At 44.0% G+C, this 25,636-nt stretch overlaps 1 protein-coding gene across 1 annotated transcript in view; it reads left to right on the top strand.

The window, feature by feature from the left end:
* Positions 1-24,952, top strand: part of XPNPEP2 (X-prolyl aminopeptidase 2) — a 28,888-nt gene extending 3,936 nt beyond the window's left edge. Inside the window, exons 3-21 of the mRNA XM_083371988.1 lie at positions 1,845-1,955; positions 2,981-3,044; positions 4,762-4,866; positions 6,747-6,833; positions 7,025-7,171; positions 7,754-7,855; positions 8,487-8,568; positions 10,593-10,791; positions 13,088-13,177; positions 14,425-14,534; positions 15,684-15,761; positions 16,801-16,872; positions 18,713-18,773; positions 19,668-19,737; positions 20,469-20,573; positions 22,091-22,150; positions 22,495-22,571; positions 23,586-23,684; positions 23,760-24,952. Coding sequence (XP_083228114.1) covers positions 1,845-1,955; positions 2,981-3,044; positions 4,762-4,866; positions 6,747-6,833; positions 7,025-7,171; positions 7,754-7,855; positions 8,487-8,568; positions 10,593-10,791; positions 13,088-13,177; positions 14,425-14,534; positions 15,684-15,761; positions 16,801-16,872; positions 18,713-18,773; positions 19,668-19,737; positions 20,469-20,573; positions 22,091-22,150; positions 22,495-22,571; positions 23,586-23,684; positions 23,760-23,960 — 1,920 coding nt within the window. The 3' untranslated portion in view covers positions 23,961-24,952. The remainder of the gene's footprint in view (positions 1-1,844; positions 1,956-2,980; positions 3,045-4,761; positions 4,867-6,746; positions 6,834-7,024; positions 7,172-7,753; positions 7,856-8,486; positions 8,569-10,592; positions 10,792-13,087; positions 13,178-14,424; positions 14,535-15,683; positions 15,762-16,800; positions 16,873-18,712; positions 18,774-19,667; positions 19,738-20,468; positions 20,574-22,090; positions 22,151-22,494; positions 22,572-23,585; positions 23,685-23,759) is intronic.
* Positions 24,953-25,636: the final 684 nt, after the last annotated feature.

Here is a 25,636-nt window from a genome sequence, read left to right as displayed (position 1 = left end):
GGATTTTCTCCTGATCTGTCACCCTCAAGTCCTAAATAGCTCTGATCCTGTTTAGCTCTTCAGCTCTTTACTTGGCAATAAAATCACAGCTTTTCTGGAGGAACATTTAAACTAAACAATGGTGATAGTGAGTTAATTGATACAGAACATCACTGTCCCTGGCAATCTAAGAAAATAGGGGAAGCCAGGCACCACACAAGTTATGCAGCAAGTAAACACAGGGTCAGTCATAAAGGACTCAAATGTCTATACACTAATGCACAGAGTATGAACAGTAAGCAGGGTGAACTAGAAATTCAGGTAAATGAGGGCGGATATGATATTGTTGCCATTACGGAAACATGGTGGGACGAAACCTACAAATGGAACACACAGCTAGAGGGATTTAAACTAAAAGAAACAGACTAAACAAAAGAGGAGGAGGAGTTGCTCTCTATATAAGAAATAACTTTATCTCTACAGAATAAATAACAAAAACTGTAAACTTGAATGCATTTGGGTCAATATAAAAGGGGGGAAAATGACATTGCCATAGGTGTATACTATAGGCCGCCCAACCAAGCAGAGGAAATAGATGAACTTTTTGCTAGTCAGCTAACTAAGGTATGTTAGAAGCACATTACAATAGTAATGGGGGACTTTAATTACCCTGATATGAACTGGGAGACAAACTCTGCACCAAGTGGAAGATCAAACAGATTCCTGACAAACCTAGCAGACAACTTTCTCTCCCAAAAAGTAGAGAAGGGAACTAGGGGATTAGCCATATTGGATTTAATTCTCACAAACAGAGATGAAATGATAGAAAATGTCAAAGCCACAGGAACCTTGGGGGGAAGTGATCATGCAATATTGGAATTCAACATTCTGGAGGCACAAGCAATAGAACACAGCCAAACTAGAGTCTTGGACTTTAAAAGAGCTAATTTCAATAAACTTAGAGAGACCATGGGAAGAATTCCATGGATGAGAATCCTAAAGGGGAAAACAACTCAAGAAGCTTGGGAAATTTTGAAAAGTGAGATAATAAAGGCCCAGTCTAGTACAATACCAACAAAGAAGAAAAATAACAGCTCTCAAAAGAAACCAGCATGGCTGCATAAAGAACTCTCTGATAAATTGAAAGATAAAAAGGACAAGTATAAGAATTGGAAAGAGGGGCACATAACTAAGTCAGAATATCAGCAAATAGCCCGTGCCTGCAAAGATGAAGTGAGGAAAGCTAAGGCTCAAAATGAACTAAGGCTTGCAACCAAAGTCAAAAATATTGGGGGACTGGAGGCTAAAACATATAGGGAACGGTTGCTGGAATTGGGTATGTGTAGTTTAATGAAGAGAAGGGTGAGGGGTGACATGATAGCAGTGTTCCAACATCTCAGGGGCTGCCACAAAGAAGAGAGAGCCAGGCTATTCTCCAGAGCACCTGAAAGCAGGACAAGAAGCAACGGATGGAAGCTAATCAAGGAGAGACGCAACCTGGAACTAAGGAGAAACTTCCTGACTGTTAGAACAACTAACCAGTGGAACAACCTGCCTCCAGAGGTGGTGAATGCTCCAACACTGGAGGTTTTTAAGAAGAGACTGGACAGCCATTTGCCTGAAATGGTATAGGGTTTCCTGCCTGAGCAGGGGGTTGGACTAGATGACCTCCAAGGTCCCTTCCAAATTATTATTATTATTATTATTATTATTATTATTATTATTATTATTATTATTATTATTATTATTATCAGCTGGGCGATGTTTACACACAAAGATAACCATACAGGTGCTAACCTCTCTATCCCTCTGTTCCTCTCTTCCCCCTTCTAACCCCCTGTTGCCTTGTTTTGCTATGCTGTAAGTACTTGCCTCCCACGGTTGTTGTGACGGATGAGCGGCTGAAGACCCTACGGGAGCACATGAAAACCCACAGGCTGTCAGCCTATATTGTGCCTAACACAGACGCGCACCTGGTAAGTCAAAGAGGACAGGAACAGCTCCACCGGATCCAAGGATGGAGCAGTGAGACAAGGAAATAGAGCCCTAACCATAGTTGAACGTCCGCCATGGGATGAACAACTTGTAGGCCCAGAGTTGAAGCCTTCAGAATTGATCTTCCTTACAGAACACACAGTTTCTCAAGTGGTAAATATTGCAGGAACAGGAGAAGAAGCCCTGACCATCCCAAAGAGGCTTTTCCACAAGGCAACCGGACTTGCTCGCTTTTCTTTTCAAGATGTTTCGCTTCTCATCCAAGAAGCTCCCACCATCTGGTCAGACCTGAAGAAGCTTCTTAGATGAGAAGCAAAACGTCTTCAAAGGAAAAACGAGAAAGTCCAGTTGCCTCGTGGAAAAGCATCTTTGGGACAACCGTGACCTGGATGACTGAGAATCTCCATAGACAGGAAGCCCTGGTGTAACCCCAAATTCCAATTTCTGGCATAACTCAGCTTTGCCCTCCTAGGACGTCCATGTAGAGGGCTAGACTTGGCTACAAAAGATTGCTCATGTGGTCTACTAAGACAGTGTTGAGTTAGAAATTATAGAAAATACTTGTAGCTCGGGTTTTAGATTTTGGCTGTGGTTTTTTTCTCCAAGCTTACTTTTAATATAATTTCTGAAGCTTTCGTTACCAAAGTAGGTAACATCACCAACAGGATGTTCTTGTCTTCTTCTCCTTAGCTCATAAATGTCTTGTGTGCCAGTGTGGTCAGCTGGTTGTGCGATTAGCTGCTTGTCCAAACAAACAGCCAGTCCCACAATCAACTGACCACACTGGCACACAAGACATTTATGAGCTAAGGAGAACAAGACAAGAACATCCTGTTGGTGATGTTACCTAGTTTGGTAACGGAACGTTCAGAAATGATATTAAAACAAGCTTGGAGAACAGTGTTGGGTTTTCTGAAAAGCGAAGAACACAGGTAGGTCTGGGACGATGTTTGCGTAAGGCAGCCAGGGGCCGTCTCTTGTTTCTGAAAACCTTCCCATCTTCCAGAGTGAATATGTCGCAGAACGGGACATGAGACTTAGTTGGATGACGGGCTTTTCAGGATCAGAAGGTGAGTCCTCTCCCAGAGCTCCAGCAACCCTCAAACCCTAAATTTCTTAGTTGGTCCTCAGGGATCAAAATAGCAACTGTCCTGAATGCCCGCCAGTGATTTAATACAGGTAGTCCTTGACTTACAACACTTCAATTAGTGACCATTCAAAGTTACAACAGCACTAAAAAAAAAGTGACTCGTGACTGCTTTTCACACTTACGACCATTGTAGGATCCCCGAGGTCACGTGATCAAAATTTGGACGCTTGGCAACTGACTCATACTTATGACGGCTGCAGAGTCCCAGGGTCACGTGATCACTTTTTGAAACCTTCTGACAGGCCAAGTCAATGGGGAAGACAGATTCACTTAAGAACCGGGTTACTAACTGAACAACTGCAACGAATCGCTTAACAACTGTGGCAAGGAAATGTCATAAAACGAGGCAAAATTCACTTAACTGTCTCACTCAGCAACAGAAATTTTCCACTCAATTGTGGTCGTAGGTCGGGGCAAAAGGAACTATGAATTCAGAAAAAAATAGAGTGCAATCTGTACATCCCACTCAAACATCCTTACCATTGTACCTTCCTTGGAAATAGTATACAGTAAGTAAAGGTAAAGGTCCCCCCGCACATGCGTGCTAGTCGTTTCCGACTCTAGGGGCCGGTGCTCATCTCCATTTCAAAGCCGAAGAGCCAGCGCTTGTCCGAGGACGTCTCCATGGTCATGTGGCCGGCATGACTAGATGCCAGAGGCACACAGAACGCTGTTACCTTCCCACCGGAGTGGTCCCTATTTTTCTACTTGCATTTTTACATGCTTTCGAACTGCTAGGTTGGCAGAAGCTGGGACGAGTAACAGGCGCTCACTCTGTTATGCGGCACTCGGGATTCGACCTACCAAACTGCTGACCTTCTGATCGACAAGCTCAGCATCCTAACCCACTGAGCCACTGTGTCCCCTCGGAAATAGTAGTATAGTTGCACCCTAATTCCAGGGTAAGGCTGAGCAACATAGATCATATTTTTTTTGCTGCATTGGATACACAAAAGCCATTTTGCCGGTTTTGCAATGGCTCGTCTCCAATCCTAGGATAAATGCAACGTCAGATTACTCCATTCCCCTGGGTGAATTATGACTATGTCTAAGAAAGAAAAAGAACAAATGCCTTTATGCAAAATAATAATAATGAAAACCTTTTTCTTACTTAATCTTGCCTCAGCAGAGCTGCAGTGCAATGGCTATATTTAATGTGTTCAAGATGCTTAAATGTGTTAGATGCATTCCCACTCTGTGCATTTTCTAAAAAAAAATCAACAAAAGGAGACATAAACCTCCCACATGTAATTTCCCACATCTGTCATCCGATCGCTACATATGTATGTAAACTAAAAATGTCTCAGCAGCTTTTGCTAGTCTGACATGAGCAGATTTCAGAAAAAGGCGCACCCGAGATTTAAAACTCATTCATAGCATTAATTGGCAAAATATCTCCACCTTCTTTGGGAGCTGGATTTCAAGGAGTTTAGCACCTACTCTCAATTTAGGCCCCCAAATCTTAATTTATAGTAAAGATTCACATGCTATGAAGCTTACACAGTATGTCCCTTCGTCACCAACAGAAAACAACATCCTGGGAAACAGCCGTGAAAACTAAATGTAAAAAAAAATTATGTTATTTTTCAAATAGATTTTTGTCTTCAGCGCCTCTGATTTTAGAATTTAATCCTTAGGGACTGGCGTGATCACCCTGCAGAAAGCCGCTCTCTTCACGGACAGCCGCTATTGGATCCAGGCTGAACGTCAGATGGACTGCAACTGGGAGCTGCAGAAATCTCGTTTGTCTTTCTCTTAACTTTGTCTTAGACCTTCACATTCTCTCTTTTCAGCTCCAGTGCCGCCCATTATCTCTTGGCCAGGAAAGCGATATCCTCAAGCAGTGTTTGTCAGCTTTAGGATTTGAAGTCCACACGTGTCAAAGTTGCCAAGGTTGTGGAACACCATCCTAAAGCAATCTTCTCCAAACTTACTTCCTTCAAATGTGTTGGGACCAGAACTTTCAGAATCTCCTAGCCAGGAGACGATGTGGAGCTGGGTACCATTGAAATCGCTGAGACAACATAGCTGTGGGGGTAGCGTAAGGAAAGCAAGAAACAAGTCCTGAGATGCTTTGTTGTAAACTACAGGGTTGGTTCCAATACGATGTTGTGTCTTTGAAGGAATGAAGAGTCAAGGACCACTGCAGAAGCTGCAGAACGAGAATCTTCTTACTAGGGGATCCTGAGCGATGTGATTCCCAACACACCCAGAGAAAAAGAAGTCTGGAGAAAAAGGCTTTAGGACAGTGTTTAAAGTGCTTGGCGACTTTAAAAATTGTGGAGGTCAACTGGATCATGCTCCTTTTGAGATATTCTGGGCCAAATGCTCTCGTTGTAGAGTTCTCTTGAGCAAAAGGCCACCTGTCCCTTTTTCTTTGCTGCTTTGCCATTTATTTGTTAGGCCCTCTGATCCAAACCAAGTTCAACTCCCAGCACAGAAGAAAGCAACAGAGTATGGTGCGGGATTCAGAGACCAATCAACGCAGGGTGTCCTAAATATGTCTGTTTGCCTACGCAGAGTTTATTGTATTTATACAGTTTTAACAAGCAGGAAATAACGCACAGCAAAAGCATTGTTTATTGGTGTACTCCCTAGCCCACAGGTCTGCAACCCGCGGCTCCAGAGCTGCATGTGGCTCTTTCAGCCATCTCCTGCGGCTCCCAGTCCTCTGCCATGTGCTGTCCAAAAAAAAAAGTGGGACTAAAAAAGTTCAACCAATCAATTCAAATATGCAGGGTAGGTGCATATCTCGCCTTGGCTCCACTCTTTAAACCCTGTTCTGCACATGCATGCATGTACACGCATGTGCACACATTTTTTGCGGCTCCCAGTTTTTCCTTTTGTGAGGGAACCGGTTCCGAGTGGCTCTTTCACTGTTTCAGGTTGCTGACCCCTGCCCTAGCCAATCTTAGAGAACATCCCAACATCCCAAGCCAGGGCAAAGTCTTCCTTGTCTAGCTGGTTCCTTGCAGTCCTTGGCAGTGCTAATTGGAATGAGCTCATAGACATGTGGATAACAGGATACTGAGGCAGGCAGGTTTCTGCCCACGGTCCCTTCATATCCTTGACCTCCATCTCTACAGTATGGGACAGCTCCTTCAGCAGTTGGAACCTCAGAAAAGCAGGTGGACCATGAACCACAACCAGGAGAATAGGCAGCCTATGTAGGAAGAGACTGCAAGAATCTTGGGAAGCAGAGCTGGCAGTGCCGATAACCCATTCTGGCTTTGAGCTTGTCTAGTCCATTCACCTTTTCGGGTCTGTCACTAAGCGGCACCACAATAAATCAAGAAGGCTCTCGTTTCCTGCCTTTTTACCGCAAGACTGTAGGAAATAGCTTCTAACTCTTGAATCGGACCATTGGTTTCTCTAACCCGGTATTGCTTACGTTGATGGCAGTTTACCATCTTTCCCTGGAAGGCCTAGAAATCAGACCTGGGTCTTCTGACTGCTCAGCAAGAGGTCAATGGCTGTTCCATGGTCCTTCCCATGGGCTAGCTCTGGTGGACGCTGAAATGGGAGTCAACTCCTACCGCATTGGTCTGTGCTTGCAACCACCTAGTCCTTCTGCTAATCGACCGAAAGGGGCACAGCTCACCAAATGCCCTTTCTTTTACAGCATGGATTAACTTCATTGGGCAATGGATACTCAATGAAGTTCCCGCTGGAGGAACCATTGGATTGGATCCCTTCCTCTTTTCTGTTGGTATGAAGCATCTTTGGAGTTTCTTGGGCACATTGAGGCAAGAGGGCCAGTCCACCAAGGACGATGAGGCTACCTCATTGCCCTCCTCTAGCAGCTTAAATAGTTGCCAGCTTATCTCCCAGTCTTCTGGCTGACGGCAGCCATTCTGCTGTAATGTTTCAAGATCTCTCCTTCCCGTTCTCTTTCCCTAGATTCGTGGTACAACTATCACCAGGTACTGGAAGGTGCAAATAGGACCTTGGATCTCCTGGAAGTTAACCTGGTGGACCTTGTCTGGGGCAGCGAGCGGCTTCCTCCACCCACCAACACAATCTATCGCCTCGCAGATGACTTCATTGGTATATTTGGGGTGCAAAGAAAGCGACGAGGGGAGACTGGTGTGGAGACTGGGCCATTTTGACTGGAGACGAAGGATGTTTGCAGTTCAATATTTGTCAGGCACTAAGTATCAGCACCATTCATTAAGTTGTGGTACAGAGGATTTATCTGAGCCCGTATTCAAGAATCTAAATCAACTAAAGTTCAGTAATAAATTGGTGACAGATAAGGATCAACAAAATTCAAAAGAAGTTGGATTTCGGGCTGGGCTTGGATCATTTGTGGCAACATAAGGGCTCTAAACTGATGACACATTTAACTCCACCCACACCCCACCCCCAGGTCTGTCTGCTCTTCTCCTGCAATATTTCTGAAACACCTTAATTTGAGAAAAGTGTTCTTAGGGCAATCCTCCTCACCTTAAATTGGCTGACTATCAGTTCTGCTGTTTAATAGCAGCATCACTGCAGGCCATAAGAAAAAGGGGTTTGTTTTTGCTTTTCTCTCTTGGGCCAAACTGGATGTTGTTTTGTAGTGGAGGCCTGGAGACTGACATTTTCATCAGTCAGACCTCCCATTCTTGTGACCTCTTCTTCCTTTAGGAAGTACCTGGCAAGAGAAGGTTGCCAATGCTCGGGGGCAGATGGAGGAACACAGCAAGAAGCCCACAGCAATCTTGCTCTCTGGCCTTGAGGAGACGGCATGTAAGTCAGTTAATATGTATCATCTCTCTCCCTGTTCCTCTTCCTTTCTTTCTCTGTCTCTCTCTTTCTCTCTCTCTCTCTCTCTTCCTCTTCCTTTTTCTCTCTTTCTTTCTCCCTCTCTCTATAACTATATATATCTCTATCAATCTCTCTCTCTTTATATATTTATGGGTGTTGTATCTGTCTGTCCGTCTGCCTTCCTTCCTTCCTTCCTTCCTTCCTTCCTTCCTTCCTTCCTTCCTTCCTTCCTTCCTTCCTTCCTTCCTTCCTTCCTTCTCTATATCACAGTCTCTGGGTGTCACGTGATTCCCTTTTGAGACCTGCTGACAAGCAGAGTCCATGGGGAAGCCAGGTTCACTTAACAACTGAGTTACTAACTGAACAACCGCAGTGACTCACTTAACAACTATGGCAATGAAGGTTGTAAAATGGGGCAAAACTCACTCCAGCAACTGTTCTAGTTGCCTCCTCTTCTTCCCAACCGTGTCTCAAACTCTTCTTCCTGGCTCCCTGGGCGCCCTTGGCTGCTTCCCTGTTCTTCTTCTGCTTTCCTCTCTTCCTTTAATTGCTTCAATGGCTCTCCTGCTTTTACGAGGGAAATATTAGAGGCGTCTATTTTGTTCTCCCGTAGGGCTCTTCAATCTTCGAGGAGATGACATCCCTTACACCCCCGTCTTCTATGCGTACACTCTTCTCACCAAGACAGATATCAGGTACTTGATCTCCCTTCGACAATTCAGACAACAAGTCTGGCTCCCATCGTAAGTGGGAGCTTCCACAAAACGTGGCCAGGGTCCAACCAGGCAGTCAGCCACCTTCTTTCCATTCTCCTCCCATTCTGTTTTTCTTTCGATTTTCCCATCTCCGCCCCCACAAATCAGCAGGCTCAGACATCGTTGGGCTGTCTGTAGGAGAGAGAAGAGCCTTCCTCATCTTCTCCTTTGTTTTCTAAAGAATTTTTTTTCATCCCGTGGCACCTTTGAGGTTCCCTTAGGTTTCCTGAGATCCTTCTTCTGAGCAGACTCACATGGACATTCTGGAGTTGCTGAGGTCATGGTAATCCTCTCTGAATTTCTGTGGTAAAATCGAGGAAATAACCATTTTCTTGGTGCGTGTCTGAAAGCCTTGTCCCAAAGGTGCTTTTTTCAGGAGGCCACTGGACTTTCTTGTTTTTCCTTTGAAGACGTTACGCTTCTCATTCGAGAAGCTTCTTCAGCTCTGACGGGATGGTGGGCAATGGAGGGATTTATATTGCTTGTAGAGTCCTTGCAATCCTTCCATTCCCCACCATCGAGTCAGAGCTGAAGAGGCTTCTTGGATGTCTTCAAAGAAAAACCGGAAAAAAGCACCTTAGGGACAACCATGTCCTGGATGACTGAGGATCTCCACAGACATCTTAAAGCCTTGAGGAGAACATCATGAGGCGATCATCAGATTTCAGGGCTTGGAGTAGGGTCGTCCACCCTTGGCAGCTTTAAGACTTGTGGACTCAACTCTCAGAATTCTCTAAGCTGGCTGGAGAAAAGTGAGAGTTGACATCCACAGGTCTTACGTTGCCAAGGTTGGAAATCCCTGGTTCAGAGCCTTGACTCCAAGTTAAATGTTGCTTTGCACGGGACACAAGAATGTCAGAACGAAGAGACCACATGTCCACATGGAGAGACAGCATTTTCTCATCTGCCAGGAAACTGAACTAATACTAGAGACAAAAAAAAGGGTTGGCCCACGTGTGCTTCCAGAGCCTCTTGGCTGGGTGCCACCGAGGAATCCAAGTGCCAGCTGGGACCTTTGAAGCCAGCTGGTACTTTGAACCAGCCTAGAACTCTGAACTGATCTGGTAAGACAAGGCTTATGTTCTCGAGGAGGAAATGAATTACAGAACTTGTAAAACCATGGCGGGAATAGGAAAAGAGCCATGTTTATAAGGGTGTGGACTTCATGTCTTCGAAAGCGAGCGTGCATCTTACATTTGAATTCCCAGGCACGAAAAGGAAGAGCGAGTGCTTTGGGTTTGCCCAATAGGGTTTTGTGTTAAAATAACTCCGCTGTTTAGGAGAGCGCAGATGGGGAGATTTTAAAATAAATGAAGGATCCACAATCATTAGTGTTACATTTGTATATATATTCGGCGAATAGCAAAACAAATGTGGGAGAAGAGAGGCCTGTGTCAACCCGATGTCCTCCAGATGTTTCGCACCAAGATCCTTTGTCCATATGGGAATTGTAGTTCAATTTATCTGGAACAGACTGGGTTGGAAGAAAAGCTGACTTAAGCCCTTTTTCTTCGTTGCTTGGAGAATAGAAAGTGGAAATGCTGGCTGAATCTGGGAGAAGCCCATTTGTCTTCCTCTTAGTTGATGGTCAGTGGGTTGAAAACTGAAAAAGGTGGGCTGAAAACCTGGCATGGCCAAAATTCAGTGGGTTGATGTTATGTCAATCGTCAAGTCTTAACTGTGCCTAATTGGCAAAGGGGTTTTAAGACTAAAAGGAAGAAGCATGGCTAGGAAATGCTACTCTCCAGCCCTTGGGACAATAGTGGGATGAAAATGAAGACTTCCAGAGGTGTAACTGGGGCTCTCGTATGAATGCTGGACCACAACTCCCAGAAGACTAGCCAGCATGGCCAATGGTGAAGGATGCTGGGAGATGGAGCTGCCCAACATTGAGAAAGGCTACACTTCCCCTATTAAATTCATTTCCAATTGGACATCTCAATTAACTTACGTTTGCCCCCCAGTCTCTTTACAAACTGGAGTCGGTTGAGCAAAGAAGCACTCCAGATGTTGACAGCAGGGTGTCCAGAATCTCCGTGTGTGAAGGTGGAAGACTACAACCAGATAGGTGCCAGCTTGAGAAAATATGCCCACCAAGATGGGGTGATCGTCTGGATTGGAACCGAGTACACAACTCTGGGGCTTTACAAGGAGATCCCTCAAGTAAGAGAGAAGAGTAAAAGGAAACACAAGCTTATTCTTCCCACCCTACTCTAATCCTACAGTTTCTCCCACGATTATAGAGAGAGTATCTCCTAACTGTTCCCCACCTATGAGCTATTTCTTCTAGCACCTGTTGAACCCAACAACTTAAACAGGCTTTTTTTAAAAAAAAAAAAGACCAGGATTTAAGCAGAATCACAACATCATCTTAGAAGAACCAATTGTGCAACTAGAAGTGGATAACTATCAAATACATGTCCGTTATTACATCAGGCCATCAGCAATAATAATAATAATAATAATAATAATAATAATAATAATAATAATAATAATAATAATAATAATAATAAAGAATTGGATCTGTGCTACAGTTTGCACCATGCTCCTAAGTGCAAATCAAGGCAAATGTAATTCTTAATTTCTAGGAGGAGGGAGAAAAAAATTTAAAAAAAAGATAAATGCTTGATACCCACTTAAGGAGAGCTTTATTCCACTTCCTTTTTCCTAGCGCTGATCCCATAGATCATGAATCTTCCAGAATCACGGCAAGGAAAGACATCAGTACTGCTGTTCCCAGCTGAAACTTTTAAAGATGAAACACGAAGAAAGAGAGGGCAGATCAATGCAACTGATTAATGGAACTTGCTGTCGTGAGTGATACAGTTGGCTAATATTTAATCCCTGGATGAGCCTCCTGTAGATCTGCTAAGCCTCTTCTCAGTTTTTCTTTGCCCCCTTCTGGGGCAAAGTCAGGCTATGGGGACAAGCTAGCATTTTTTTTCTCCTCCTGTCCCACATGAAGCTCCAGTAGAGGAACATTACAGATCTTCTGAGATTCACACAGCAGCAAAAGCTCTTGCAAGGAGCGCTCCATCCCAGAATCCACCTGGCCTGAAATGAAACATACCAATAGCAATAGCACTTAAGACTTGTATACCGCTTCACAGAGCTTTACAGCTTCTTCTAAGCGGTTTACGAAAGCATCATATTGGCCCCAACGACCTGAGCCCTCATTTTACTAACCTTGTAAGGATGGAAGGCTGAGTCAACCTTCAGCCCATCAGGATCGAACTTCTGGCAGTGGGCAGAGTTAGCTAGCAATGCAGCGTTCTAACTACCGGGCTGCCATGGCTCTTTATGTCCAGATCCCAGTGATGGCTTGTGGCCAGCTGTGCATTTACAGGTGCGTAGCTCAAGAAAGTGCTCTAATTCCCACAGACCTATGAAATTTACCCCTGTAGTAGGCTGTATTGCTATTGTCATGTTTCTCATCTTTCCTACTCTCTTTTCCCATTGGCATCCTATGATTTATCACTTGTTGTTTGTATCTTCAATGATTGTTAACTATAATTTAGGATCTATCACTTTGTTGTTGTATGTGTGTATACTGAGAGCTTATGCACCGGAGACAAATTCCTTGTGTGTCCAATCACACTTGGTCAATAAAGAATTATGTTGTTCTGTTCTGTTCTGTTCTATTCTTACTCTACTCTACTCTACTCTACTCTACTCTACTCTACTCTACTCTACTCTATTCTATTCTATATTCTATTCTATTCTATATTCTATTCTATTCTACTCTACTCTACTCTACTCTATATTCTATTCTATTCTACTCTATTCTATTCTATATTCTATTCTATTCTATATTCTATTCTATTCTTACTCTACTCTACTCTACTCTACTCTACTCTACTCTACTCTATTCTATTCTATATTCTATTCTATTCTATATTCTATTCTATTCTATTCTACTCTACTCTACTCTACTCTACTCTACTCTACTCTACTCTACTCTATTCTATTCTATATTCTATTCTATTCTATATTCTATTCTATTCTACTCTACTCTACTCTACTCTATATTCTATTCTACTCTATTCTATTCTATATTCTATTCTATTCTATATTCTATTCTATTCTTACTCTACTCTACTCTACTCTACTCTACTCTACTCTATTCTATTCTATATTCTATTCTATTCTATATTCTATTCTATTCTACTCTACTCTACTCTACTCTACTCTACTCTACTCTACTCTACTCTACTCTATTCTATTCTATATTCTATTCTATATTCTATTCTATTCTACTCTACTCTACTCTACTCTATATTCTATTCTATTCTACTCTATTCTATTCTACTCTACTCTACTCTACTCTACTCTATATTCTATTCTATTCTATATTCTATTCTATTATTTTATAATTCTATTGTATTTTATCGTTCTCTTCTCTTCTATTATTTCTAATTCCATTCCATTCCACTCTAAATTCCCACTTTCCTGTTCATAGGAAAACCTCTTAGAAGACGATTTCTCTCCTGTCATGCTCTCCAAGGCTGTCAAGAACTCGAAAGAGCAAAAGATGATGGAAGCTGCTCACGTACGTAATCCACAGTGGGGACACTCACCCCATGCGCCGCAACGACCCTGAGAGCCGAGGTCCAAAGCACCTTCAGGAACGAACAAAAAGGAACTCCTCTCAGGATTCCACCATAGCTGGAAAAACTTCAAGTGTTGCATTGTGAAGCTTTGTGAAGCAAACAGGCCCAAAATCTGAAGGAGAGAGGGGCAGAGGGGCAGAGGTTAGAAGAACACAGCGTATAGCTAGTCCTCCACTTATGACTGCAGGGGAAGCAAAAGGTCCGTCTCTAAGCGAGGCATTTAAGTGGGTCGTATCTCATTTTATTAATTACCTTTTTTGCCATTTCTACGGAGATTCTCTGTCCTCCAGGTCATGGTTGTCTCAAAAGGCAGCTGCAGTGATTCACTTAACAACTATGGCAAGGAAGGTCGTAAAATGGGGCAAAAATTCACTTAACAAATGAGTTGCTTAGCAACAGAAATTTGGGGCTCCATTGGGGTCGTACGTCGAGGACTGCCTGCGTCCGTATAACAGGAAACTCTTCCCCGCAAATCTGCGAGTCGTGAATGTACATTGGTCTAACCAAGTTCCCGTCGATTTTGTGGGACTTTTTTTTTTCCTTTCTCTAAATGGCTGGCCTTAACTGCAGATATATTAGATCGAGGTGTTGTCTATTCTGTTCTTCAAGCTGGTTTTTCACCACACGCTCAGAACTCTCCTTCCCCGCTCTGCATTTTGAATCACATTTGTAAAGAGACTTAAAACGTGTGAGAGGCTTTTTGCTAATGTTCCAGTTTTCACTCAAGATAAAAATAGGCTCGGGAAGGCAGCAAGGCTGGAAATTGGTCCTGGAACCCACAGTTTAGCAGCTGTGTATACAACACACCGTGTTTAACTTGGTTATTAAATTAATCTATCTGGGAGGGGGAATTCTCCCGATAGACTGGATCGCACTAACCCCAAAAGCCAGATTTGCACATAAGGCTAAACCACACACACACACACACACACACACACACAAATGCAAACATTATTCAAACTAACCAAGCAGACTGTTGTATAAATATAGCTCCAAGGGTTTTACTAAGCCAGGGAAAGTGCTCAGAGGGCAGGACCATTAAGTCTGGCTGGAGCAAAACAAGACAAGATAGGGCCCAGGTGTTTTTCTATGCAATCCTGGCATTGTAGCCTCTCCCTTCCCTGCTTCTACTCCTACTTTGGGGCGGGGTGACCGACAGTGGCCTCTTTGCTTTGCGTTTGCTCAGATACGAGATGCTGTGGCGCTGATCCGGTATTTGGTGTGGCTGGAAAAGAACGTGCCCAAGAACTCAGTGGATGAGTTGTCCGGAGCAAATTACCTGGACAAGCTACGCAGGTCAGTCTAAATAGGGCAATTTGAGGTGTCACTAATAAGCAGAGGGGAAATAATAGAAATGGAGAGTCAGGTAAAACATTAACTGGATGAATGTACCTATTCCTCAGAATGAATGAATGAATGAATGAATGAATGAATGAATGAATGAATGAATCTATTTATCAATCTATCTATCTATCTACAGTATCTATCTAGCTATCCAATATCTATCATTTATCTATCTATCTATCTATCTATCTATCTATCTATCTATCTATCTAGCTATCCAATATCTATCATTTATCTATCTATCTATCTATCTATCTATCTATCTATCTATCTATCTATCTATCTATATCTATCTATCTATCTACAGTATCTATCTAAAGGTAAAGGTAAAGGTTCCCCCGCACGTGCGTGCTAGTCGTTTCCGACTCTAGGGGCCGGTGCTCATCTCCGTTTCAAAGCCGAAGAGCCAGCGCTTGTCCGAGGACGTCTCCGTGACCAAAGGCGCACGGAACGCTGTTACCTTCCCACCGCAGTGGTCCCTATTTTTCTACTTGCATTTTTACATGCTTTCGAACTGCTAGGTGGGCAGAAGCTGGGATGAGTAACGGGCGCTCACTCTGCTACGCGGCACTCAGGATTTGATCCACCAAACTGCCGACCTTCTGATCGACAAGCTCAGTGTCCTAACCCACTGAGCCACCGCATCCCTTAGTATCTATCTAGCTATCCAATATCTATCATTAATCTTTCCATCCTATCACCTATCTATCTATCTATCCATCCTATCACCTATCTATCTATCTATCTATCTATCTATCTATCTATCTATCTATCTATCTATCTATCCGTTGCTGTTGTGCAAAATTTTGTGAATTTGTCCAAGACTTGATTCCACAAATCGGTTGGCATATGGATACTTTGAATTGTCAACCAGAGATCAAATTGTTCTGATATTTCAAACTGGAGAACTCTCTTGAACTCATAGGATATTGAAATAGACGAGCCATTTGCACCAAAGGATAATGTGAAGGGTTCAGGTTTTAGCTTAGAAAACTATGCAAATCCAGCGACTGGAAGGTCATTCAAGAAACGGGGAGTGTCTTAACACAAGCTGGGAACCCACTCACTGACCGCCAGATGTTCTTTCTTCTTCGTCCACAGTGAAGAGCTGCACTGCAAAGGGCCAAGCTTTCAGACCATCTCAGCGAGTGGCTTGAATGCAGCGCTGGCTCATTACAGGTGCTGGGAAGAAGAGGGGGGAAAGGGAAGGTTTTTTATGGAGGGTGCAGAACAGGCAAATATCCCCTTTTCCTAAAAGGAAAAACATCTCACTCATGTTAAGTATAGAAGCTCCTCCTTATTGAGCAAGTGGAGTTAGAAAAACATTTGAAGGGACCGGATTCTCAGACTGCTCGCCTTCATGGGGCTTATATCTCGACTTTGGGGGGAAAAAGAAATCTGGTGGTTCTGGAACACCAGACCCCGGAGAGAAAATCCTTCTCCTCCTACCCTGCTTGTAGGCTTCTGAGAAGCACTTAGTAAGCTACTTGGGGAGGAGAGGATGTCTTCTTACAGAGACAGTCATTCCTCCAGATGTTGTTGGAGAGCAGTTCCCATCCTCTCGGAATTCCCATGATTGGCTGGGACTGCTGGGAGTTAGAGTTCAACAATATTTGGGGGACTAAAGATTGCCCATCCCTGCTGGATTTGAAGGAATTAGTTTGAACTGTTGGCCAGTCCAGGAGCCTTGGTGGAGCAGTGGGCTGATGCCTCCTTAAGTAACACCAGCTGCCTGCAATTAGTGCAGGTTCGAGTCCCACCAGGCTCAAGGTTGACTCAGCCTTCCATCCTTCCGAGGTAGGTAAAATGAGGACCCAGATTGTTGGGGGCAACAAGCTGACTTTGTAATAATGCCGCTGGGGGGGGGGCGAAAGCCCTAATAAGCAGGCATATACATAGAATGGAAGGCTATTGCTAAGCACATTGAGTTGTGCTTTAGATTGTAAGCCGCCCTGAGTCTTCGGAGAAGGGCGGCATATAAATGGGATTTAAAAAAAACTTCAGGAGCCAGGAGGAAAACTGGGATCAGTAAAAATCTGGTCAGGTAGACATTCCACTCAACCAGTTTGTAATAAGATGTCGTGTCAATGTACTGCAGATATTTTGAAATCTTTGTGATATGTGTTCATAATAATACATTGTGAGTGGGATTAACTTTGATCCTCTTTAGCTATGGATCACTTTGAAGGCAACGTACCTTTCCTTGTTTTTCTTTCAGCCCGTCCAGTCTTACTTCTCGAAAGCTGTCTCTGAATGAAATGTACTTATTGGATTCTGGGGGCCAATATTTGTGAGTATGGCCATCAGGGACAGTTGCCAGCATTCGGTGGAAAGATTTCAAAGGATTTTCCTGCTAAGTGTTGATGTTGGAGTATGCTCAGAGAATAGCTGTTTAATATAATTTATTAGGTCCCATTAAGTCTATATTGAGCCTTAGCAACTAGATAGATAGATAGACAGATAGACAGACAGATAGATAGATAGATAGATAGATAGATAGATAGATAGATAGATAGATAGATAGATAGATAGATAGATAGATGGATGGATGGATGGATGGATGGATGGATGGATGGATGGATGGACGGACGGACGGACGGACGGACGGACGGACGGACAGACAGACAGACAGACAGATAGATGATAGATAGATAGATAGATAGATAGATAGATAGATAGATAGATAGGATGAGATGGATGAGAGAGAGAGAGAGAAATAGATAGAAATGGAAGATAGATAGATAGATAGATAGATAGAGAGAGAGAGAGAGAGAGAGAGACAGACAGACAGACAGACAGACAGACAGACAGACAGACAGACAGACAGACAGACAGACAGACAAATTTTTTCTCAAGGAGGTTCTGTCCCCAGCCTGGTCCTTCAGGTCTTCCAATAGTGCATCCATCACTGGTTGGTTAAAAATGCATTTCAAAGTGTTCTCTTTTAAGATAGAAACAGGCAGGTATCCTGAATTTACCTTTTAAAAGAAACTGGAAGCCTTCAATTCATCAAAGAATTTGAGGCAAAAGTTATTCCTTTGGAATCAAAGAATTTAGTTTTGAACTGCAGTGCTATAAAAGGAGCCTAGATGATTTATTGTGCAGCCCTGGGGCAATTTTCCCAAAGGTGCTTTTTCAGGAGGCAACTGGATTTCCTTGTTTTGCCTTTGAAGACGTTTCGCTTCTCATCCAAGAAGCTTCCTCAGCTCTGACTAAATCCTTCCATTCGCCACCATCCGGTCAGAGCGGAAGAAGCTTCTTGGATGAGAAGCGAAACGTCTTTCAAAGGAAAAACAAGGAAGTCCAGTTGTCTCCTGAAAAAGGCACCTTTAGGATTTAATTTAATTTAATTTAATAATTTGATTTCTATACCGCCCTTCTCCCGAAGGACTCAGGGCGGTGAACAGGGCAATACACAATAAAAATCGAATACAAAAATTAAAAAACCATTAAACATCATGCCCATAAAATCAATACATATTAAAATTAAAACTATTTATAAAAACCCAACCCCATCCCGTCAGACCAGGCCAGCTTGTTCGAAAAAGAATGTTTTAAGATCGCGCCGGAAGGAGCGAAGGTCGGGGGCCGTCCGGAGCTCAACCGGTAAGCGGTTCCACAGGTCTGGCGCGCCCACAGAGAACGCTCTCCCCCTGGGAGTCACCAATCGGCATTCTTTAATTGGCGGCACCCTGAGGAGGCCCTCTCTGTGGGAGCACACTGGACGGAGGGAAGTTGACGCCGGTCGCAGGTGTTGCCGTAGGTAATCTGGACCCATGCCATGAAGGGCTTTGTAAGTCATAACTAACACCTTGAACCTCAACTGTCACCTGGATGACTGAGAATCCCCATAGACACTGGGGCAGTTGGTTACCATTCTTATTAAATAAGCCAGCATTGGAAATCTGTCCCTGATCTGCTAACCTGGGGACTGGATACTAGACCTGGCTTTACTTATCTCCCGTCCTTTAGAAGTGCTAAAACCGAAGTGTTTTGCCCTGTAAAGCAGACACGATAGCCACGCTCTCATAATTGTCCCGGGAAGTCTGAAGAGCCGTGGCTTGCTAGGATCTGAGTGGAGGAAGTTCCGTCTTGAAGTAGCTTCTTCCTTGTTTCTTCTCATTTCCTAGTGACGGAACCACAGACATCACCCGGACCATCCACTGGGGGGAGCCCACAGCTTTTCAGAAGGTAAGGCTGATTCCCAAATACACCTGAACGGTACACCTGGAAAGTGTCGGATGCGGCTTTCCTCCAAAGAAGCTCCAGAGGTGCCTCACTTTTTAGTTCCTCGCTGGGAGGATGCTGTTGGCTTAGAACAGGGGTAGGCAACCTTGGCTCTTTTATGACTCGTGGACTTCAACTCCCAGAATTCCTGAGCCAGCATAGCTGGCTCAGGAATTCTGGGAGTTGAAGTCCACGAATCATAAAAGAGCCAAGGTTGCCTACCCCTGGCTTAGAAGGTAGTATGTGTGTTGTTGTTTTTTCAACACACCGCTATGAGTTGACTTTAGGAGTAATCTTTCAGCTGGCTCTGTCCAAGAAATCTTAACTCCATCCTCAGGGGGAGCAGGAGTAGGATTCCCCCCAAAAAACATCCAATTCAGGCTCTCTGGTGAAAATTAATTAATTGGGAGAAGGGACAAGCACTTCTGATGAAAAGAATCAAGTATCAAGTATTTTGTCCAGCAAAGTACAGAGTAGAATCTTCCCTAAAATGTACCACGGTCTCTTTTCCAACAGCTAGAGGAGAAATGCTTTATACAGAGAAGGCGAAAGGATGTATTTTTTGATACTAGTTTCAATAGAATACTGGATGAATAACTGGAGAGGTGGAGTATGGAGGTCTTGTGAGAGAGAAAAGTGCTACTCCGGGACAGACCGATTTATTTCATTTAAACTTATTTTAGTCTGTAACAACTGGGCTGCTGTTCTGCATGTTCTTCGTGCAAGCCTTTTTGCTGGAAACCGTAGTTATGCGTATTCTGGGCTCACAAATCATGCTAAGCTTAGGGTTAACTGTGAAGTCAGCTCACCCTTTCCCCTTCCAAACATGATTTCCCAGCATGGTATTTTCTCCTCTAGGAAGCCTACACAAGAGTGCTGATGGGAAATATCGACTTGAGCAAGCTTGTCTTCCCATCCAGAATGCCAGGTGAGAAGTTGGGAGGTAGGGGAGGGGGGATAAAGAAAGCAAGAAAAGCTAATATCCTTACTGATGACTTCCTGGGTTTCCTTCTTCGACTGTGATCTCAGCTCCGACAAGTCTCAACACTTTGGGCCTAGATATAAGCAGGGTTTCCTGAAGGGAAGAGAACCTGAGAAGTAATACGGTATGGGGGTCTACTCATATTACCAGCTTGATGGGCTCCAGAGGTGTTCTTGAAATCCTTGGCCGGAATAATCTGCAGCTCTCTGGAGCATCTGGAAAAGAGGATGTTGAAAGAAGCAGAGCTAGAATAATTCTGAAATAATTGGAAATATTTGTAGCTTGGGTTTTAGACGTTGGCTGTGGTTCTGTTCTCCAAGCTTGTTTCAATATACTTCCTGAATGTTAACAATACAAATAAGTACACTTTAAAATAGAATTAAATTAAGACTAGCCCACAATTAAAAAAATTAAAATTAAAATTAAAATAGAATTAAAATTAAATAATATAAATATAAATATAAATAATAATATAAATATAAATATAAATATAAATATAAATATAAATATAAATATAAATATAAATATAAATATAAATATAAATATAAATATAAATATATATTTAGCGCAAAGAATCAACTTGCATGTATGGGGTGGGGGGGGAGAGAAAAAGAGAGAAACCTAAACATTTTCCCTGCAGAGAGTAAGTAAGATTTGATATTTTTTTTGTGTTGCAGGCAGATTGGTGGAATCTTTCGCCCGCCGACCCTTGTGGGAAGCCGGGCTGAACTATGGCCACGGCACCGGTCATGGCATCGGCAACTTCTTGTCCGTTCACGAATGTAAGTGGCAACCGGGTCAGACCGCAGGTCTTTGGCTGTTCAGTGACAGCAGATCTGGTGGGGAACCACCAGTGGTCAGTGTCCACCAGGAATGGAGAAGCTAGGGTTCTCCAGATGTTGCTACAACTGCTTCTACAAGCCGGTGGGTCTGCTGAGCGTTGTACTTCTGCAGCACCTGAAGGGCTGGTTTGATTATTTAATTATTCAGTTCAATTCTAATTGACTCGATAGTTTCTTCAGTCCTAGAACAGATAGGATGATTTCATGGAGAAAAGCCTGGTTTTTTTTATACATATGTTTACCGATAGAAGAGAACGGCTGTAGCTCACGGTTGAACTCTGGGGTCCTTGGTGCTCTCTGAGCTGGGTTGTTTTCTTGCAGACGTTTCATGACCCAACTAGGTAACCACATCAGTGCTAGAAGGGAGAGGGGTTTGCTCTCTGTTTATATGCAAGTGGTTTGCCCTGCCAGTGAGCAAAACCCCTCCCCTTTTCTAGCACTGATGATGTTACCTAGCTTGCTAATGAAACATCTGCAAGAAGACAACCCAGCTCAGAGAGCACCAAGGGCCCCCTACATAGGTTTCCCAGAGTTTCTCACCATTCATCTCTATATTTTGCTAAGCACATTCCCCAAATACTTTCCTGGATGGACCAGTTTACGTGGTAGTTGTGTCCTCTGTCCCTCAGGCTTCAATGCACCCTTCCTTAATAGCCGTTGCAAAGAGGGAATACGTCCTTATGATTTGAGATGATGGGCTCACCTTTACGAAACAGCGTTATTGGATAAGAGTTCCCACAGAAAATTCCAGTTCAGGCTTTAGCACCTTCAGATATACTTGGAAAGATTAATATCTAAAACTCCAAAGAAGAAGAAGAAGAAGAAGAAGAAGAAGAAGAAGAAGAAGAAGAAGTGAGTGAAGACAATTCAAAATTAGATCTAGGATGGCCATTTATTTGGCTGCAAAACCCCCCACTAGTCACTAGAAACCATTCAAGGTTTCCTGTATTGCTTTGGTGGCATCTCGTGGTAATTTGGATTTTTGCAGCTCCTTAGTCCTGATTTAAAGCAGCTTCCTCGTAAGCAGTGTGAATGAGGTCCAATCCAATTTACTGAAATGATTGGCTTGATTGAAAGATCCACATTAATTCACTTTGAATTGTCAGTTTGATCGTATCATCAGAGTAATTTCCTTTAAAAAAACCCGGTTCTATCTGGATGATTCCTCTGGGGTTGCAGAACAACGTTTATCAATCGAATCAGCTGGCTTTACCCAACTCAGAAAATTGATTTGATTATCCAGTCGCTGGAACGGTGTTGACTTTTACCCAAGAGAGATTTGCAGAGCCACACTCCCTAGTATTTTGTGATGTGCTTCAGCTGTGGCTGTGAAACCCATTGCACAGTGCCTTGTGAGATACCTTGTATTTGTCGTGGAAAGTCACAGGAAAAGGCAGCACATCTTGCCAAATAACTCCTTGGGATTTTCAAAAATAAGATTTTTCTTCCTCCGTCAGGGCCTGTTGGCTTCCAGTCTAATAATGTTCCTTTGGATAAGGGGATGTTCACTTCCATAGGTAGGTCAACCTGATTTTATTTATCAAATTTATTGGCCCCCACTCCCCATCTCACAGTACAAAGTGACTCTGAGGGTCTTACAACCAGATAAAACACATAAACATTAAGGCAAAGGTAAAGGTTCCCCCGCACATGCGTGCTAGTCATTTCCAACTCTAGGGGCTGGTGCTCATCTCCATTTCAAAGCCAAACTGCTGACCTTCTGATCAACAAGCTCAGCGTCTAACCCACTGAGCCACCGCATCCCTCTTTACATAAACATTAGACAATTATAAATTTTAAAAAATCTGAGGCGTCTCAGATTTTGTTCCTGACTCCTTTTCTAACTTTCTTTGTCCTCCAGAGCCTGGTTATTATCATGATGGGGAATTTGGAATCCGTATTGAGGATGTTGCACTTGTGGTACCAGCTAAGACCAAGGTGAGACACTTGCTTTTACCAGTCCATTCACAACATGCCATTTATCGGAGGATCGCCTCTGGGCATTACAGTTGCATCTGATGAGCTAGGAAAGGGAGCCTTAGCAGGTAGATATATAGCAATGCAGAGAAAAAGACTTGCAGGATCTAGAATATTACCTGTAGACTCATCCATGGCATGCTGGAGGTCCCTGAGAAAAAGGAATCTGGGATTATCCCAACAATTATTACATTGAAAAGAGGAAGGATTTTTATCAGCCTTCCCCAACTTGCTGATTTCCAGATAAACTTTGACTGAGAAAATAGAGGCGGAGCGTGGGGCCGGAGTCAAGCGAGGAATCAGCCTAGAATCATTCCGTTCCCACAAACAATCTAAGTTCAACCCCTCTTGAATTCTATTGATTCTTACCTAGCGCCAATTTAGTGCCGGCTGCTAGTTGACAAGATTATTGTGTGTAGGCATGAGCAATAAATAATCTTAACTGGAATTTAAGGTGTGGTCCCGATTCTTCGCACCCAATAAAAACAGGCTATGAGAGCTGCAGCAGGCCAATCAACTTAGGCCTGGACCTCCTTCCTATAGTCCACATAGGCTTGACAATGGAGTTTGGTGAATTGACTCCCCAGGAGACAACTCGGAGGGGAAAAGAAAATGTGTCATGGCAGATAATAAAGATCTTCTGTTTACTGAGCAGATTAGAAGCATCCATACTTGTACTAACAGATGTGTGTAGTGGTTAGGACCCCGGCTGGCAAGCAGGCAGGAGATAACTCATCCCCGTGGACAGAATTTCAATGAAAAATCTATCCCCTCCTTTTCTGTGTATGTATTTCTCTAAGAAGCAACACCTACTTTCCAATGCAATGCGGTCTGCATTGACTCATGGAGCTTTCAAAGACGTCTCTCTGGGCTCCTTCCAAAATGCCAGTTGCCCCTTGAAGGGCAAACCCAGGGTCCCAGCCTGATCCACGCATGTCCTGCAAGAATTGAGTCTCTCCTCTTTATTGATTGCAGTATCCAGTGCAGGAAGACCCTTACCTGACCTTCAAGGTGGTGTCCCTGGTGCCCTACGCACGGAACCTCATCAACGAGAGTCTCCTCTCCCAGGACCAGGTAAAGGAGGCCTAGAGGGGTAAGCGGACCAAGCCAAGGGACGCCATCTTGGACATGGCTTCTGTCTTTCCACAGATCCAGTACATCAACAGGTACTACGAGACCATCCGCCAGGTCATTGGGCCTGAGCTGCAGAGACGTCAGCTGGAGGAGGAATACCAATGGCTGGAGAAGAACACAGAGCCTTTCTCGCACGGCTCAGTGCTGGCAGCTTCTTTGGGCACCTTGGCAGTGAGCACCCTGGCTTCTGGCCTCCTGCCAGTGGCTCAACATTGATCCGGGGGCACCCCACGGCTTCCTCGCTGCGCTGTGCCCTGCGATCCTGCTCTCCTGGCCTTGATCCACCTCAGTCCCTATATATCTCCCCAGCCTCCATTTTAGGCCTCTAAATGTCATGAAGAAGAAGCCTTCTTCCCCTCACAGTCGGGATCACAAGCGTCTCCTGCATCTGGTTCCAGGCTTGGAACTGTATAAATCCACTCTTTGTTTCTCTCCCGGACCAAGCCTTGGGAGCCCAGGTGGAGCAGAGGCTGGAAGAAGGAAGGGGAGATACAAATTTTAAGGTTCACGAGGTAATACAGGTAGCCCTTGATTTGCAACAGTTCATTTAGAGACCGGTCAAAGTTACAACGGTACTGGGGGGAAAAAGCGACTTAGGACCATTTGTCACAGTTATGACCTTTTGCCACATCCCCGTGAACATGTGATCCAAATTCAGACACTTAACAACGAGTTCACATTTACGATGGTCGCAGCCTCCCAGGGTTGCGGGATCCCCTTAGCGACCTTCTGGCAAGCAAAGCCAATGGGGAAAGCAGATTCACTTAACAACTGGGTTACTAACTTACCCACTGATTCACTTAACAGCAGTGGCAAGAAAAGGTCACAAAATGGGGCAAAACTCACTGAACAAACATCTCACTTAACAACAGAAGCCTTGGGCTCAATTGTGGTCGTAAGTTGAGGACTACCTGTACATCTGGAGGACTGGAGCCCGGAGGAGGCTGCCTCAGAGGATTAATCATTGTTTGGTACACATACTAAGAGGGTATGAAGAGAGAACGGCACGCCTGCTTGGTATCACACGGTGCCTTACGCTCATAACATGGACCGGCCACGTTCAGAAGCCCGAACACACCGGGACCTCTAAGTCCTGTCATTCATGAGGTTGGTTCGTCCCACGGATAGACCATCCCGTCATAAACTGATCCGGTCCTCTTGCAAAAACCAGCCAGACAGGTGCTGCTAATAAAATTACCTCTAAAGAATTTCATCGAGTGTTATCTTTTAATGAGTTGAAGATTGAAATGGAGAAGGCGGGGGGGGGGGGAAAGGTCCTGCTGAATTCCCAGGCAAATCTGTGCACCATCTGTGCCTGGGGCTCCACATCACCTCGTAAAAACGTCATATAACAAAATTAGAGTGGGGGGGGCTAAGCCCAGAGAGGCTACTGTTGGCAAGAACAGTGCCTCATGGAGGACGGACAGGCTGATGGTTGATTCCATCTTTCAGGCTGTAGAGGAAGAAAAGTAGGAGCCAGGCTTTCCAGATGGAAACCAATGGCCAAGAAACAATGGTTTAGAGAGTGACTACAGTAAATGACTACCTCCATGACCGTGGGAGTGGCTTCCAATAGGAAGAAGGGTCTGACCATTGGGAAATCTAAAACTCAGGACTTTTGCCCTGCTTTGCCACCTGCTGAGTATGCAGTTCAAAAGGAAGCCCTCAGCAGCTCAAAAAAGGACCTGCCTGCAGCTTGGTAGGTGGTAGCTTGGTTGCAGCAGGTCTAGAGTTCCAAATTTGCCACTTGCACTGAGGTGTTCCAGAGAGGAATCAAATTTATCCTCTACCGGAGAAATTAGAGGAGAGGAGGAGGAGGAGGAGGAGGAGGAGGAGGAGGAGGAGGAGGAGGAGGAGGAGGAGGAGGAGGAGGAGAAGAAGAGGAAGAAGAA

This window comes from Vipera ursinii (assembly GCF_947247035.1).
Source record: "Vipera ursinii genome assembly, chromosome: 12".
Taxonomy (NCBI): domain Eukaryota; kingdom Metazoa; phylum Chordata; class Lepidosauria; order Squamata; family Viperidae; genus Vipera; species Vipera ursinii.
The sequence above is the reverse complement of the archived record's forward strand: the minus strand, read 5'-3'. Positions and strand labels throughout refer to the sequence as shown.